This window comes from Populus trichocarpa, chromosome 15, assembly GCF_000002775.5.
Source record: "Populus trichocarpa isolate Nisqually-1 chromosome 15, P.trichocarpa_v4.1, whole genome shotgun sequence".
NCBI lineage: Eukaryota > Viridiplantae > Streptophyta > Magnoliopsida > Malpighiales > Salicaceae > Populus > Populus trichocarpa.
In genome coordinates, this window is record NC_037299.2 from 3081416 (window position 1) to 3098558 (window position 17143).

Consider the following 17143-nt stretch of genomic DNA (forward strand, 5'->3'; position numbering starts at 1 on the left):
TAATAATATTTATAATTTTAGCTTGAGTAGTAAAACAATTAAAATCTTAGCCCCTTTTAATTTTATTTTCTAGTTCCGTTCTATGGATTTCAGTTACTTACTTTATTAGTTATTATCTCATCTGTTATATTAGTTACTTTAATACCTACATTATACGTCCAAAGACAAAACAAAATGACCCAAATTATCTACTGGAGTTTTTGATGAAATAAAATAATTGAATTTAACGGTGTCCCAGAAGAAAAGAACGGTTGATATGTTCAGAGAAATAGCAGGAGGAAACAGCTAAATTTTTTCTATAAATAAAACATCTCTTTTAATAAATATAGTACAAAATCCCTTTCATAACAACAAAGAAATTAAAAGAGAAAGAAGAAAAGGGTTTTTTTATCTTCAGAAAAATCTCACTTTGTTTTCATTTTTCATTAAAGAATTAATCATGGATTCGAAGACCACGTTGAGTTTCTTTCTGATCTTCTCATCATGTGTCTTTCTAGGGTTTTCAGGAGGTGAGGCTCTAGAAATGTCATGTATACAAAATCTGCTTCCATGTAAACCCTATTTACCAGGAACCGAGCCGCCGCCACCTGTTTGCTGCTTGCCACTGAAGGACATGGTCGCACATCAAGCTCAGTGTCTTTGCAGTGCTTTAGCAAATCCAGATCTCCTGAAGGATTTCAACGTCACCATGGATGGTGCCCTTAAGCTTGCCAAGACTTGTGGCGCCTCAGTTGACATGTCTGTTTGCAAAAATGGTAATCACTAATCAGAATTTCCTTCTTTTTTTCTCCTTTTTATCGTCAAAACCTGATCAATTGCATGTTTTGGGATTAATCATCTAACAATTTCTTATGTGAATTGGAGAATTGGTTATTATTGTGTGCATGGATCTGTTCAATGGCTGGTTTTAGGCTTATATCTGAGGTTTTCTTTTCTTTTCTTTTCTTTTCTTTTCTTTTTTTAGATTAATTTGAACGAAATTAATGACTATTGCATGAAATAATTAATGTTCTCAAGTTTAGATGCATGTTATGTCATCTTGTAATTGCGAGCAAGAATATATGAGCCATCTAACTCTATATATATATATATATATATATATATATATATATATATATAGCAACATCTCCATCAGGTTCTCCGGCAAAGCCATCAACTCCTACCACCAATGCAACAACTCCAAGTGGTGAGCTCTTGAACTTCATACTTGTGATGATCTCTAAATTAATTTATTCTCTCTTTTTTTTTCTTTTTTTTTTGCTATTCTACTTTATATTGAAAAAAGAAGATCAGTGGTATTTATTTTAATTTGACGACCAGATAAAAGATTTGAATTCTTTTTATACTTATATTTTATGACCAAGAAACTAATATTTACTTTTGTTATCTGTTCTTGTATAGGTTCCAACACAACTCCAAAAAGTGCAGCAAATTATGAGATCGCTCACTTTGGAGGATCTGGTTTCGTTGCTGCTATCTTTCTGGGTTTGATTTTTTCCATGTTGTAATGTTGTAAGAACATGACGTACTCACATTGGACTTAGACTCCTAGTTTAATTTTTCACGTTATGCTGCGGGATGAAACTTTTTTTTTCAATGCAAAATAAATTATAGGTGTTGTTAATATTTTTTTACTATCAAGAAAAATTTTAATCGCAAATAGAAGAATTTATGTTTGTTTAATAAAATAAATTAAAAATTATATAAATCAATAAATAATGATAAAATTATTGATTATAATCAAAGATCATGGAGCTCGAAAGATAAGATAAAAATATTATTTTTTAGAGGAAAAAAAAAAAGAAGTTTGATATTTTTTTTAGTTTAAAATTGGATCCATAAAATTTTAATTAGTTTGAATTAATAAAATTTAATTTTATTTTTTCAAATGAAATATTAACTCAATGCTGAAACTTATTTGTAATATCTTGAGAGCTCTATATAAATTCAACCAAAATAAAACATTAAACTAAATCCAAATTTAACCTAATGTTAAAAGATTAAATTAAAAATAAAAAATCTAAGTAACAAAAAAAATTAAAGAAAAAAATATTGTGGGTAATTATTGTAATAAATAGTGGATTGTCTTTTTTCTATGTTATATTTCTATAAGTTTTTTAATATTTCTTCTATCTTACAATGCATCACGTGTTCATGAATCCAAACATTATTTTATGGCTTACTACTCATTAATTTTGTGAAAGAACACTAAAATTATCAAATGGAAAAAAAAAACCCATAAAATAAATTACGCTAATGAAAAAAAAGAGTTGAGTCAGCTCATTGTTCATAGATTAAATTAGAAAAAATAAATCTAGTGACAAAAAAATTAAATGAAAAGAAAACATTATAGATAACTCTTACAACATAGTGTATTTGTTGTATGTTGAATTTTCATTGTTTTTTAACGTATTTTATATCTTGTAGTATTTCACATGTTCATGATTAAAAAAACTAAAAAAAAAAACATAAAACTCACTCTAAACCAAAAAACTAGAAATTAAATTAAACTTGATATTTAAAAACTAATTAACCAAATGAAACTTGGAATTAATATTTTGTTGTTATTATAATTTGATCATAATACAAAACCGTTTGGGGGCATGCAATAAAAAAATAAAAGAAAAAATATATATAAAAAAAATAGTTTATACAAAAGTTTTTTTATTTTTTTCCTTCAATTTTTAGTGTGTGATATTAACGACCAAATTTTTGGCCACATTTATTAATGATGTGTCGGAAAATGGTAGGCTAGGCCATTTGTTGGTTTTTGTTGCAGTTCAACATAATTTATAGTGAATTTCAATGTTATTCCATTCCTTTCAAGTCCGGCACTTATGGACTCTTTATTTTTGTTCTTGTTATTAATCGTGTTTTTTAAAATTTATGTTTTATTTTAAAAATTATAAATTGATGTGTTTTTTTTATGATTTTGACATTTTTATATTAAAAATTAAAAATAATATTTTAATATATATTTAATTAAAAAAATAGACATCACATTAATAAACACACGTAAAGAAATCTAAATAAATTCACTCCAAATTTTTATTTCATTTCAATTTCAATTTTAATTTATAAGAATTACAACTTACGTACTCCTCTCCTCTGGGCAAAACGAAATAAAAAACGAAAGTCACCCTCTTTTGTTTCATAGATTACATCGTTGGAGGTTGGAGGTAGCAGCTAGCTAAATATTGTCTGTTTCTAGTAACTCTTCCTTCTCCTTCAAAACGACAGGCCGTTTCGGATCTCGAATCTCTCTCCTTCTATCAATTAGGAAGTGAATCAATGTTGGCATGCAAATCTCTTCATTTTAAAGCTACTAAATAAGAGCTGTTCCTCACTTCAAGTTTCCTTAATAAATTGTGCTAGGAAAGTTTTCTAATCATAATGATGGAGTAGTGAAGTGGAACCATTGTAATTGTGCTGTGCAAAGTTAATTATAACATAGTACATGTTTGTAATGTATATTCACATGCTTTCATTATTCATTGTTTATATTGTTATATATTTTATGTTCATCGTTTATATGGATCATCACAATAATGATCTCGTGATTGGGACTATGTATTTTTTTTTTTTTGGTTAGATAGAATTTTATAATTTTTATCTTATAATATATTATTAAATTAATGTATATTTTAAGTCTAATATTTTAAAATTGTAAGTAAGTAAGTGTGTGTTTGGAAGTGTGATTGCGGTTATTTTTCAAAGTATTTTTTACTCAAAAATATATTAAAATAATATTTTTTATTTTTAAAAAATTATTTTTGATATCAATATATCAAAATGATTTAAAAATACTAAAAAATATCAATTTGAAGTAAAGAAAAAAACAAAAAATTTTAATTTTTTTCAAAAATATTTTTAAAATGTAAAAACAAACAGGGCTTTTTGTTGGGTGGCATGCCTCATGCTGCAAATGAGCAATGGTTGTATGAACCGAATGTAGTTTGGATTGTGTTATGCAAATATTAATTGTGAGATAAAATTTCAATTAGGTTTTCATTGAGGAAAAATTCTATCGAAATTTCATTAAAATTGTATGAATCCTTTAAATTGAAATTGAAAACTCTTTGTATGTTTAATGAGCATGCAAAGAGTAAATTTTGTATTTGGTGTATTGATTGTGTGAGCCTTTATACAGAAGAGACCTTGTCTTTAATATATAAAATACCCCAATTTTCATGTACATGTTTTGTTTTAAATGAAAAAACTCAGGATGTTACTCGTGACATTCTCAAATGCTGATTGGGCTGGCAGCTTAGACGATCGAACATCCACCTTTGTCTATATGATTTTTTTTTAGGCTCCAAACTGATCTCCTGGTGTTCCAAGAAACAGCAAGCCATCGATTGAGGAAAGTAGAGTCCATTAGCAGTGATGGCTTTTGAAACTATCTGGCTCCCCCACCTTACGACTAAACTTGAGCATCCATTACCCATGCCTCCCACATTAACGTATGATAACCAGCTCAGTGCTACACATCTCAGTTTGAATCCTGTCCATTCAGATTGACACTCCCTTTGTCCGAGATTTGGTGAAAAATGGTGCTTTGACTGTTCGGCATGTTCACATAATGATCATTTGGCAGACCACCTCATGATTCTAAGCCATTGTCTCTAGCACACCGAGCTTCTAAGGTCCAAGAATGGCCTTTCTTTTTTTTATGGTGGTTCATGGGAAATTAATTCGAAGTATGTGTAAACTAGTCTAAATATTCAAGTTAATTAAACCAAAAAAAAAAAAGGCAAACCAGCAAGGCAGCCGAAAATCTGGAGTTTCCAAAGCAAGACAGTAGAACAATTAAAGCTAGCAAATCATGAGGGTCCAGAATATAGGCTTGAATCATGGATTCTGTTTTGTATTTTTCTTTCTTGTTGATCTGTTTTTGTTGTATTTCAATGAGAATAAAATAACTATTTTGTTATTCATTTTTCTTATATAATTTTTAAAAAATTAATATTGTTTATTTTTTTTTTCATATAGTCGTGTAAAGAATATCAAAACATGATTCTTTTTATTTTTTTCTAATTCAAACTACGATAAGATTTTATTTAAAAAAACCTTGTTTCTGATAAAATAAGATATATTTATTTCCAAAAAAAGAAATACATGAATAAAAAGAAAATTCTGACTTAAAAAATATATTTTTTATTCAACAAAATAAATCATTGTAATTGTTACAAATATTTAATTTAATTAACATAAAAATAAATTTTCAATATAACCCCACAACATCACACGTTGAGAAAAATATAAAACAAACTATAAATATGTATTGTTTTAAAAAATAGGGTACTTAGTTGGCTGCTCACTAGGATTTTTTAAATTAGTAAAATAACATAATTTTATAAATAATCAGTGAAATAAAACAGTTTGAGCTTGTTGTGAAAATCATGATAACTTACCATGTTGAATCATGATATATCCCCCACATAACCAATCTTACCCCCCGTTTCTAAAAAAACCCGACAACCGATAACCAGCCCCCTCCCTCCCTTAAAAAACCATTGAAAGCTCCTCTATTTCACTTTACATTAACTTTAATATACTTATGTTTTAAATTGTTGAATATGATATGTTGTATCTCATAAGAGCATCTTTACGTAGATTGTCCCCCGCTTCCAAGAAAGCCAATTATGACTGCCCAGACTACAAGCTTTACACTCCAGCATTCATCAGGATGCATGTAATTGAATGTTCAAAATAATTATATGCAGCTATATTGTCTAAATGTGACTAAAAACCTTATTAATAAGATTCTGATTTGTAATGTTAGGTAGTATGGGATTAAGGTAATCTCACATATGGTAGTATGGGATTAAAGTAATCTCATTTTATCAGAGCGATAGAGAGACAATAACTTTCCAGATACATGTTGAACAATTTTTTTTATAATTCAACTTAACTTTTACCTATTATTGTCGTCTTATATTTTTTACACTTGTATTATAGGTAATATGGTCTCCGTATGAAGATGATAAATCGACAGTTGCTACTGCAATTTGCACTAGCATGATGGATATATGAACAATAATGGTCCTGTTAGTGTTATTATGCAATTCATCCTAAATTCAAATGAAATTTTGATTATAAAATACATGATAAAAAGTTAATTACAGATGGAATAAAAAATTGTAGTTATCATGTAATTCACTAAAAATACAAAACCAAAAAATTGATTACAAGCCACGTTAAAACCACAGAAATTAAAGAAAAGAAACATTGCAAAAAAAAATATATAGTTTTTATATAATGTTTAATTCTATAAAAAAAGAAGCCTAATATACATAGTGTTAGGAGTATTTAATTTTACATTAACAAGAGATTTAATATTTAGTGTTTGGGGTTTGTGTGTTGATGGTTGATGTTTGGATTGAGTTAGGATTAGTTAAAGTTATATTTTTTGGTTAAGGATTTGGGGTTATAGATTTGGATTAGGATTAGGATTAGGCTTAGTTTTTGTGGTTAAAGCTATGGTGTTAGGGATGAGCTAGGTTAGAGTTTGGGATTTTGAATTTGAGTTATGGTAAGTGTTTAGTGTTTAAATTAGAAACAGGGTTTAGGGTTAGGGTTATTATAAGTGTTTAGTGTTTAAATTAGAGTTATGATTTAAGGTTTGGTTTAGTGTTTGTTTTAAATGGTTAAGTAACTTGCAGAATGATGTTAGGGTTAGGGTTTGATGTTTAGATTATAGTTAATGAGTATTTAGAGTTAAAACTCAAGTTAGATTATTTTTTATCATTTTAAGGTTAGTAGGTAGTAGGGTTTAGGTCTTAGTTAGGGTTAGAAATTAGATAAGGCTTGATAAATAGTTTAGGTATTATTTAGGGTTTAAGGGGTAAATATAAGAGTAAGATATGGTTTGGTAGATGTCACGGTTTCTTAAGCACAATATTTTTCAAATATCATGCTTTTCGATCACTTTTTCTTTACGTCACATTTTAAAATCATATCATGTTTTCAATCACGATTTATTTACATATTACATTTTAGAATCACGACAAATACAAATTATGCTACTTTAACAATACCTTTTGCATCTATGTTCTTTTACCAAAATATGAAGTTTTGTATGCTAATAAGCAAAAATACCTGCTGGCTTGTAGCAGAACTAAATAAACACCCATCCAAGTGCCCGAGGCAGAGATAGCCCATCACCGAAGTGGGAATTTGCTGAGAAAATGCCAAGTCCGATAGCGGTGAAACGATAAGAGACATCGAACCAGTCTGTTTCCTTCTTAACGTCATTTCCCTCTCATGCGTCATGCTGAACTGAAACCTCATAAATTTTGGCATCATCTTACGAGAAAACAAACATTGGTCTTCATTATGTACATAATAAGAGTCGAGTGAGTGTATAACATATTAATCTAAGTGCTGCACATTGCCAATGGCATAATAGACATAAATCAGTTTCCTTAGGATAAAAGAAATAAAGAAGGCAATCCATGGACAACCAAGAACTGAGCTGATGACAAGTTACTTTGTTCTATACTCTACACTTTGTACAGGAGAAAAGGATCACCTATAAAGAATACAAATGAAAGAATATGAAAGCTATTGACTCACCACCCACAGGATACAAGCAGAAACTAAATATATAAATATAATCGAGAAGTAAAATGAAAACCTTAAATCAAAATGAATGAAATGAATATGAAAAACAAAAACATGAAAGCAAGGCTCACGGAGTATATGTTACTAGCATAGGTAGCGCGGCTACCCCTGCATGAATTGCCCTTAATAAAGCCACAAAATTGAATAGGTTCTCTTTTGAGAACCACTTAAGCTTCCATGTCAGAGAACCTGAACCTTCGTTATCCTTGTCATTTGTTTTGATATCCTTTTGAGATTTGGATGATAGGCTTTTTGGGGCATGTTGAAGGGCTAAGGTTATAAACCAGCTCTCCCTGGCCTCAATAACCTGAAAATAGAATTATGATCTTAATGGGATATAACCTTCACCCTTTCAATAGAACAAGTACAGCACAGAACAATAGAAGCAGGATATCGTTCCCAGAAAACCTTTACTTTTGAGAAAAGCAGTTTCTTAGACATGCTAAGATAAAGCAAAAGACGATAGAAAAGAGAGCCGGACTATACGAGACAAATTTAGTTCAGAGCTCTTTGGATGTAGAATTAATATGCCAGTCTAACCAGCATTCAAGTTGAGGTGATTGTGGTTTATAAGCAAGCAATTTTATGAAGTAAAGAGCTTGGGCTCAAGCAATCTGAAACATACCAGCTCAGACACATCACTAATGGAGCAACAAGAATCAAGCAAGAAATATGGAGGCGAAGATGCATCCACTGAGGAACTCCTGAACTGCTTAAGATCTTCAACACACAAAAGCACATGCCCCCCACTTACAAACAGTGATCTGGGAAGCCACGAGTCCTCTGTCCATAAGAGAATTTTTGGCAGTCATTACAAATAGCCAATGGATGGGTTAACTAAAGAAGGAAAAAAAAGAACTTCAAAAAATAAATGCAAAAATTATTTTCACATCATAGAGTGTCTGCTAGAAAGCATGCCACAATAATAGTCCGATGCATATCCGTGGGAAGTCACATCATTGAATCAAATCATGAAACTATTATGATGGAAATTTTTATTTCAATCAAATTGGATATCCAAAGCATTTTAGTTGCATAAATTTAATGATAAAACTATAATTGTCATTAAATTAGTTCACAAGATAGAAATTAGGCTCTAAACAAATTAGTGTGGTGTATATGTTCATCAAATGCTTTACAAATTTAATCATACACAGGTCAACTATGCATCTAAGAACATTTCTATTTACAACTCAGATATTTTGGATTTTCAGTGGTTATAACAAATCTGATCCATCCTATATATTTAATAAATCTTTCGTATAAAACCAATACTAACAATTCTTGTATTAACAAACTACACAAAAAGTCCTCAAGAATATTTTGTATGAAACAGGTGTAACTGAGGTCTTTGTTTGTTAATAACCTTTCATGCTCCACATGAAAGAAAAAAACACAAAAAAAACAGTGGGCTTGATGAATCATGCTTCTGACAAAAAGTCATAGTATAAGAATCATGCCTTATTTTATCCAACTTTACATCACAACATCTGAGGGACCAACCATTTACCAATTTTATGCAATAACACTTCATCACCCTAAAGCAGTGAGATGTATACCTTCGTTCTTCCTGTGCCTAAAAAGCACCATAGAATATTGGAATATGCTCAGTTTCAAACCTCGACATATTTTCTGCCAAAACAACTCAGCCTGAACCTGCTCCAAACTGTCATATAAATTCCCACAACCCAGTCTTACAACAAAGAAAATAAACACATGCAAATATAGAACAATTATTAAATTTTTTAAAAAAAATCATTTTAGAAGTGTGCATAAGCAAAAAACTGGCATTAAATTTCCCATTCACGTATGAATGGGGCGTTCAGATTAGATTACCTTTTCAGCAAACACTTATTATTTGTTGTGCATGGTCCAGAAACTTGCAAGATATCAAGTACCTGCCTTGACTTCTCAATGCTCCGCGTTAGAAACAGGTAGGTTGCTCCCCTTTCAATGTATACCCTAACAGATAACAGCAAACGTCAATTTTCAAGTTTTACAAAACACCAGTCTTCTAATTACTAACAGTACCAAATAAATCACTAACCTCACGACCTGAAGTCCTATACCAACTAAAACTTCTCTAACATCTTCAACCCTGTGCCAACCCAGCAAACTTAAAATGCTTCCTGCAATATGCCATTAAAGTGATCATGCAATCAGCATTCAGAAGCATCAAATGAAAAATAGGTCTCTTCTAAATACTTGATAACTAACCCGATCCATCAAATGCTACATCAATGAGCAGTACATACAGCTTGTCTTCACTGCTCAGCAACAAAACTACTTCTCTGCATGCAAAACAAAAGAAAAAAAAATTAGAATTTTCACAATAACATGTTTAAAGATTCATGATTAGACATAAAAGGAAGACAAGTAAGCAAAGTTCAACATGAGGTTGCATCTCATATTTGAAATCCAGAAAATTGGGAGTGCTTAAACATGCAAAAAGTGAAAATCTAGAATCAAGTATCAGCCTTTGAAGATGCAAAGCTATATAAAACCAATATACTTAATGTCTAGCAGTGAGTAGGTGCTCCATGCAGATTTAATATTTTACTGTTATTTTCATTGAAAGTAGTGTTTACAAGTTGTTCACAAAAAAAGCCCCTAAACATTCTAAAAATTTGATATACTTTGATTCTTTATATCTAATCTAATAATCTAAGCTTTATTGGAGCAAAATCATCTTCTCTGTCTGTACAAAACCGAGTATAAAAGAACATGAGCTATTATTTCAAATTAATTACAAATCTTTTTTTTTTATTCTGTTAGGAAGGCATTAAAGACCTTCTTGGAACAAAGAGCAGAGGAAAAAGAAAACAACTCGCTGATAACTTAATTAATCTAGAGCTTCTAGAAGACATGAGCTACAATTTATGGAAAAAGCTAAATAATGCTCAACAATGGACAATGAGTGCTGCATAACTGAAGATAATGAACAAAAATCAATTTTTAGCAAGAAAACCTAATGCAAAAGCATAGTGACAATTAGCAACGTGCTAACCCAAATTTATGGACATTCCAATACTCAATAGTAAGGGTTATGATGCTTATAAAAGAAAGAAAATAAATAATGAAAAGGGGAAAGTCTTTCGTAGGCAACATTTCCTAATGATTACAAAATGTTTACCTTTCTCTGTACATGGATTCTGGCTCTAGTATGCAATCACATCGCATATAATTCCTACAGCTTTCATTAATTCTGGAATCTGCTACTTTCTCATTAAAATAATTCTCAATAAAATCATCAGAGAATCCATTGACATTTACAGCATCCAGGGTTGTAAAAGAATTTGTGTGCAGCTGTTTCTTATCAGTAACATGAAAATCACTCTCACAAACAATTTGTTCCCCTTGCTCATCCACCAAACCAGCTCCACAAGTATCCCCATTTCCATTTAATTTTTCTGGTCTCCCTATCCTGCCAACCATATTCTCTAGCAAAGAAATGACTATTCTTCTTGGTTTCCTTTTGTTTTTTCCTTTCTCCAGCAAATCAGCCTCTGGGTTGGCAAAATGAGCATTTTCACCATCATGAGAGCCAGCAGAGAAATCATTGGAGTTCGAACTCAAAAATTTTGTGGAAATTGAGGTTTGTGAATCATTTAGATAACTGTCGTTTTCCATCACATGATGGATTCCATGTCCTTGATCCTTCAAAGGATTAGAAGATAATTGCCCTCCGGCCTTGGGATTCAAATACTCTTCATTTTGTGATTTAGCAGCTTCATATGATGAATCTCCAAATTCGTATAAATCATCATCACTAGAGCTAGTATTACTGTCAGATGATGCCACTGAATAGGATTCTGCAGATAGCTGCAAAATTTCTTCCACCAAGTTGTTGCGTCGTTGCAAAATGTCCTCCTCATAATGAGGAGGAGACCTAGGATATGCAGGAGATGAATGAGTGGTCAACAGTGATATGCTTCCATTTCCAACTATTGTATGGACTTCTTGGACAGTAGAGCTACCTGTGTGGGAACTTCTACTTTGCATAGACATACTACCAGACCCTTCATGTAAATAAGACTTTTGATGCTTCTGTCTTAGATTCATGTTCCCCATCCCTGGTAAAGCAACCCCACCATATGATCCAGTATCAACAAATGAACTATTAGACTCAAGGAGATTTGTACTGGTCTCATCTCCAGAAGCTTGAAGATCATCCATAGAATCTCTAGAACTATCACAATGGTCCTTCTGTGTTGACTTGTTTGTTGGATGATTTTCCTTTGCATGATGCAATGTAACCCCACAATATGTACTGCAATCCACAATATTCTCCGATTCATGATCCATCCAGTCCTTAAATTCCCGCAACCAAAGAGTAGAACGCTCCTTTTTCATGAGCTCAACTCTGTTAATCAGATCAACTATTTCAGCTTCATCATCAGATACGTCATTCTCCTCTTTGCTTTGAATCTCATTATCAAAAGATGGAGACTCTTGGTCAGAGGAAAAATAAATGGTCTCTTCTTTATTCGAAATTGAAGCAAGACGAGATACTTTACTCTGAAAAAATAATATTGGGAGATTTCATTACTCTCCAAGTCAATAAACAAAAGTTGACTAGTAGAAAGGAACACACAGTTTTATATTTTAAAGACTTACAAAATTAAAAAAAAAGGCAGAAATTTACAGAAATTTTATAAAAAAAAAAACATATATTACACACTTGATGCTGGGAGGAATTCAGTTTAGCAAAATGCTGTAGTGTCAAGCAATACATGAAAAGATCATAGCTAAATGTATCATCCCACAAATCTCATGTTGTCAATATATAAATTGTTGACTAATATGTGGACTTGCTCAACACACCATTAAAATTACATACCCTTTTCCTGTTGATATTTCCATCTCCTTCATCATCTCCTATAGCAGGAGAATAAAATCCAAAGCTGGTAGGTCGTTTCTGCCTCCTGGCAATTATGATTTGCCTCTTCCAAAACTCTCTTGCGCTGATTTCTTGGTCGTCTAACTTCACCTGAGCAACCATGCATCGGGAAACAGTTAAAAGTAGTTAGTTTACTAGGACTACAAAATTCATAATGAAGTTATGAGAAGCATCCTTAAAATATTAATTTATATTCTACTCATCCAAAAGTTACAACTCTTCTATGCCCTTGAATTAGCATGAATTAAGTATTATGATCTGCCAGATCATCACTTACTGCTTCTGGATGAACAACATAGCTGAATACTTGAGCCCGATACCATCGGGCACCGCACAAAGGATTTCCTTCCAACCACAAGTTTCGCAAACATGGGAGGCCAGTAAGGAACTCCAGCTCTGAGAAATTGGAAATAATATTATAGGACACATCAAGGGCTTCAAGTGACTTCAAATTCTCAAGCCCATGTAATGTTGTTAGGGCATTGTTCCTCAAAACAAGTTTAACAATGTGACAGGAGATCTGCACAGAAAAAAAAATCAGTGTAGAAAATAAATCTTTAAGAAAAAATTTTAATTGAATCATTCTGCAAAGTAGAAATTCAGGTTTGACATATAGAATTCTAATAAAGGAATCACTTATAAAATAACAGGCAAATGAAGTTTGAAAATACCCATTGCAGCACTAAATAGAGCTATCTGAGCAAAAGCAAGTTTCACTTATGAACATTTTGCATATCACCTTATCTACCAGAAGATGGAAAGATGAGAGAAATTTCTGTCAGGGATTCTTAAACTGTTTCTTCCTTGGTAATTTTACATCATTGAATAGCATTTTCTTTCCATTAGAGCTAAGTTGAGAACTACTTGAAGTTTAAAATAAAGAAGAAATCTTTCAAAAGCAGACAACTCCCCAAGTGTTTGCAAGCAAGATAAACTCTGAAAATGATCCTTAAATCTTGGAGCTTGGAGAATTCTTGGAAAGAAGTTGATGTATTTGACATTTGTTGGAACCACCCTTACCCAAAATAATTGTCAGATTGCATTAGTTTCGCATACATCAAATCTGCAAATATTAATTACATATTTACATTGCCTTATTAATACACACCCTAATCTTAGTTCTTTTATACGAAATTTGGGAATCAATATGCACCCATAACCACCTTGAAGCCACATTCTACTGTTGTTCGTCTCGTGTGCACTCATTTCCACAAAACCACACCCTCTGTCAATAAAATCCATAACAAATTCCTACAACTAGGACATCCTCCAAGAAACCAAATAGTTTTGTAACCCTCATCGCTCACTGTCCTTTGATTGTTTTTTCACCACTTTCCACATTATCATGTTCCATACTGCACCTCTTGTCTAGCCAAATCACTAGAACCAATATCTATTAGCCTGCTAATTGAAGCTCTAATACCATTCTTTGTAGCTTTAAGGATATGAAACTCTAGATTCATAAATGTACTTGATATCATGCATCTCAACTTCAGCCACCTCTAAATACAATAACATTATTTTAAGCATAATTACAGATTTACATGCGTAAATATGTAATCAAGCCATGGATTTGAGCAGCAACGTCAAAATTTGAGTTTGGCTTATTTAGTTTCCAATAAGAACCAAATGAGCACCTCGGTCAATTTAGGTCAATAAATTTGCAGCAGATACGTTCCTTTGCAAGTTGCAGCAGTGATCTTTAATAACTCAAGTGTTGGTTAAACTCTCAGAAAGCAATTATGATGCATGCCATAAAAAACAGTATCAACTAAAAAAAAAAAACAATGAATACAACTCCAACTAGAATAAAAAAATCCACCAATCAACAAACTAGAAATGTACTTTGAAATGAAAATATAGTGCATTTTGAAATTTCGAAGCAACCAAATCCTAAGCATAGTATTTAAAGTATAATGGCTCCCTACCTCATAAAAGGGTGCAATTGATCTCAGATGATTGAACCCAAGATCCAAGTGCTTCAATTTGGTACACTTCCGCAAATTATCCACCTTTGCAAACTTATTTCGACTCAAATCAAGAGTTTCCACAACAGGAAGAAGTTGCAAAGACTCATCCATCAAAATCAGTCGATTACACGCACACGATACAAATGACAACCGATTCCATTGCGGTGAGTCCTTTATCTCCACAATCCTACTAGCAAATACATGCCGTAATGCATCCTAATAACACAAAAACAATAGAATAAAATAAATAATTCACTAACAATTATCCATTTCAAAAACAGAAGGCAGCTACAAAGAACCACACCCTAATTACTAACTAAAATTAATCAGCACAGAGAAATAAAGAAAATCAATAAGTTGTTTCTTTGCTTAATTATACTATAACTTCTCTAACTAAAATTGCCATGCCAATCCCTTCATTCAATCCTTCAATTAAACAAGTATCTCCTTTAATCAATGCCATTATTAGTATAGAAAATCGTGATTAATTTATTCCTTTTTATGTTTTTCAGAGCTTAAATTTTAACAATAAACAGATTGAATACGTCAAAAAAGATCACAAAAACCAATTCAAAAATTAAAAAAAAAAAAAAAAGACTCACAGTAGAATTGTGACAAACAATCTTCTCCAGAGTATGTCTCAATTCAAGCAACCCTTTGGCAGCTGACGTAGACAAATCACAACCTCTAAGTTCCAAAACCCTCAATCTCCCAAACGGAACCAAACAAACCGGCGTCGGATCACGCGTCGTCGGAGGCAAAACCGAAACAACCTTTAACTCCGTCAACAAACGGAGAATCCGCCGTAACTGCTCGAGAGCACGGTGGTCACCGAGGTCAGAAATGTAAGCGCGAAGATAATCAACTGGAGCTCCGGATAATAAATTCTCTAACTCGTGTAGTGATTCGAGTCGTGAATCGACGTAGCGGAGACCGCCTGGGTAAAGCTTTAAGACAAGGGTCCCGTCAATTAACGAACCGGCTTGTTCTTCAACGAATTTGACTAGTTTTTCTAGATAACGATCTCCTGTTACGATCGCCATTATGAATATATATATATATATATATATATATATATATATATATAGAGAGAGAGAGAGAGAGGCTTGAGGGATTTAGAGAGAGAAAGGAGGTTTAGGGGAGGTTAAAGAGAAGAGAGAGATGAGTGTCATGGTTTTTGTGTGAAGAAGAAGGAAATGGGAGGGAGAGGGAGAGCGAGAGCGAGAGGGTCTGTTTGTTTGTTTGGGTGGGAGACATGGATATGGAGGGGAAAGGTTTGACTTCGGCTTTGGCGGAAGCATCTCAGCCCAGGACTTGAAGCGGAAAAGGGAGAACTCTAGTTTGTTGGTTACCGAATTATATGTCGATCGAGGGTGCTTATGACTTTTGACTGTACCGGTGGTCATTTTTAAAAGTTTTTTTTTAATATACTAAAATAATATTTTTTTTAATTTTTAAAAATTAATTTTTTTGTCAGTGAATCAATTTAAAAAATTAAATTTTTATTAAATACTATTTGAAATATAATTCCAAATAGACGAGTTGTTTAAGCCTCCAAGTAAAACCAAATAAATTAATTTCTTTCAAAATCAATTCAACTCTAGTATTTTTTTACTATCTTTTAGGGCCATGATTATTACACTATATAACAAGTAAATAACTATGTGATTATTACACTATGATAACAATTAACAATAAAACACATTTAAGAAGATATCAAGCTAAAAAAATATAATTAAAGTTGAATAATGTTGTTATACACAACTTTGATTTATAATTTTATTATTAAATATTTTTTAGGCAGTCTTACATGTTTATAACTCCTTAAATAAATTTAGAAATTAACTTAAACAAACTAACAAACTTAAAAGTAAAAAAAAAAAAATTAAACAAACTAAGAAACCTCAAAATAAACAATCTAAAAATCTAAAAATAAATAAAAAAAACAATAAAAATCCTAAAAATATATTTACTTTTCTAAACTATATAAAAATAAATAAAAATAACTAAGAATTCTAAAAAATCCTCCTACATCACCAACTAGTTATAAGCATGTTATTTAAATAAAATCTTATCATGATCTAAAAAGAAAATTTCAACAAAAAAAAAAAGAAATCATAATAATTTTTATGCAGTGAATGAAAATATAAAAGAATAATAAATTCATAAAAACTATATAAAAATCACAATAATATATATATATATATATATATATATATATATATTATTCTCATTGAATATCCATATGCATTATTTTTATAAATAAAAAAAACTTTGTATGTTAAACTCAATATATAATTATTCATAAAGTAATTATAAATATTACCATAAAAAAAACATAATTTTATTAAAAGAGAACGGCATAATCAAATAATTTATTAAATACAATTGTAATTATTTATTTAAAGTGGAATTTATTTTAAAATATTAACATCTCTAAGGGTTAAGTGAATGAAGTTCATGTGTGCATAGGCTTTAAAAGACAGCCTAAGCACGCCTAGGTTTGCAAGGGTAGGGCAAGTGTTATTGGATTTGAAAGGATAACGTTGCAACGCATTTAAAAAAAAATAAGTAAAGGACTCATCATTTGCCAATATTTTTTCAATGGAATGGACAACACATTGAATGAGTTCAGCAAACAATATGT

The 17143-nt window shown here is 31.3% G+C and overlaps 2 protein-coding genes across 4 annotated transcripts; one reads left to right on the top strand and one right to left on the bottom strand.

Annotated features, from left to right (window-relative positions):
* Positions 1–330: 330 nt before the first annotated feature.
* LOC7474834 (non-specific lipid transfer protein GPI-anchored 3) lies at positions 331–1626 on the top strand. Its single transcript, XM_002322082.4, has 3 exons — positions 331–755; positions 1121–1186; positions 1402–1626. Exons 1-3 carry the CDS (start codon positions 440–442, stop codon positions 1506–1508), a joined length of 489 nt encoding a protein of 162 aa, XP_002322118.2. The 5' UTR covers positions 331–439; the 3' UTR covers positions 1509–1626.
* Positions 1627–6403: 4777 nt separating this feature from the next.
* On the bottom strand, positions 6404–15829 carry LOC7474833 (uncharacterized). 3 transcript variants are annotated; one of them, XM_024586838.2, is made up of 12 exons: positions 15099–15828; positions 14455–14712; positions 12804–13046; positions 12467–12616; positions 10760–12144; positions 9844–9917; positions 9674–9755; positions 9463–9588; positions 9186–9319; positions 8252–8409; positions 7698–7933; positions 6404–7281 (listed from the first exon to the last, which is right to left on the bottom strand). In XM_024586838.2, the coding sequence occupies exons 1-12, from the start codon at positions 15537–15539 to the stop codon at positions 7272–7274; spliced, it is 3297 nt and encodes a 1098-aa protein (XP_024442606.2). In that variant the 5' UTR covers positions 15540–15828; the 3' UTR covers positions 6404–7271. The 3 variants fall into 3 exon arrangements, 2 of the variants coding, with proteins under 2 accessions (XP_024442606.2, XP_002321524.4); XM_002321488.4 differs by having other exon boundaries at positions 9186–9292; positions 15099–15827; XR_002978219.2 differs by lacking the exons at positions 6404–7281; positions 7698–7933 and having other exon boundaries at positions 8261–8409; positions 9186–9282; positions 15099–15829.
* Positions 15830–17143: the final 1314 nt, after the last annotated feature.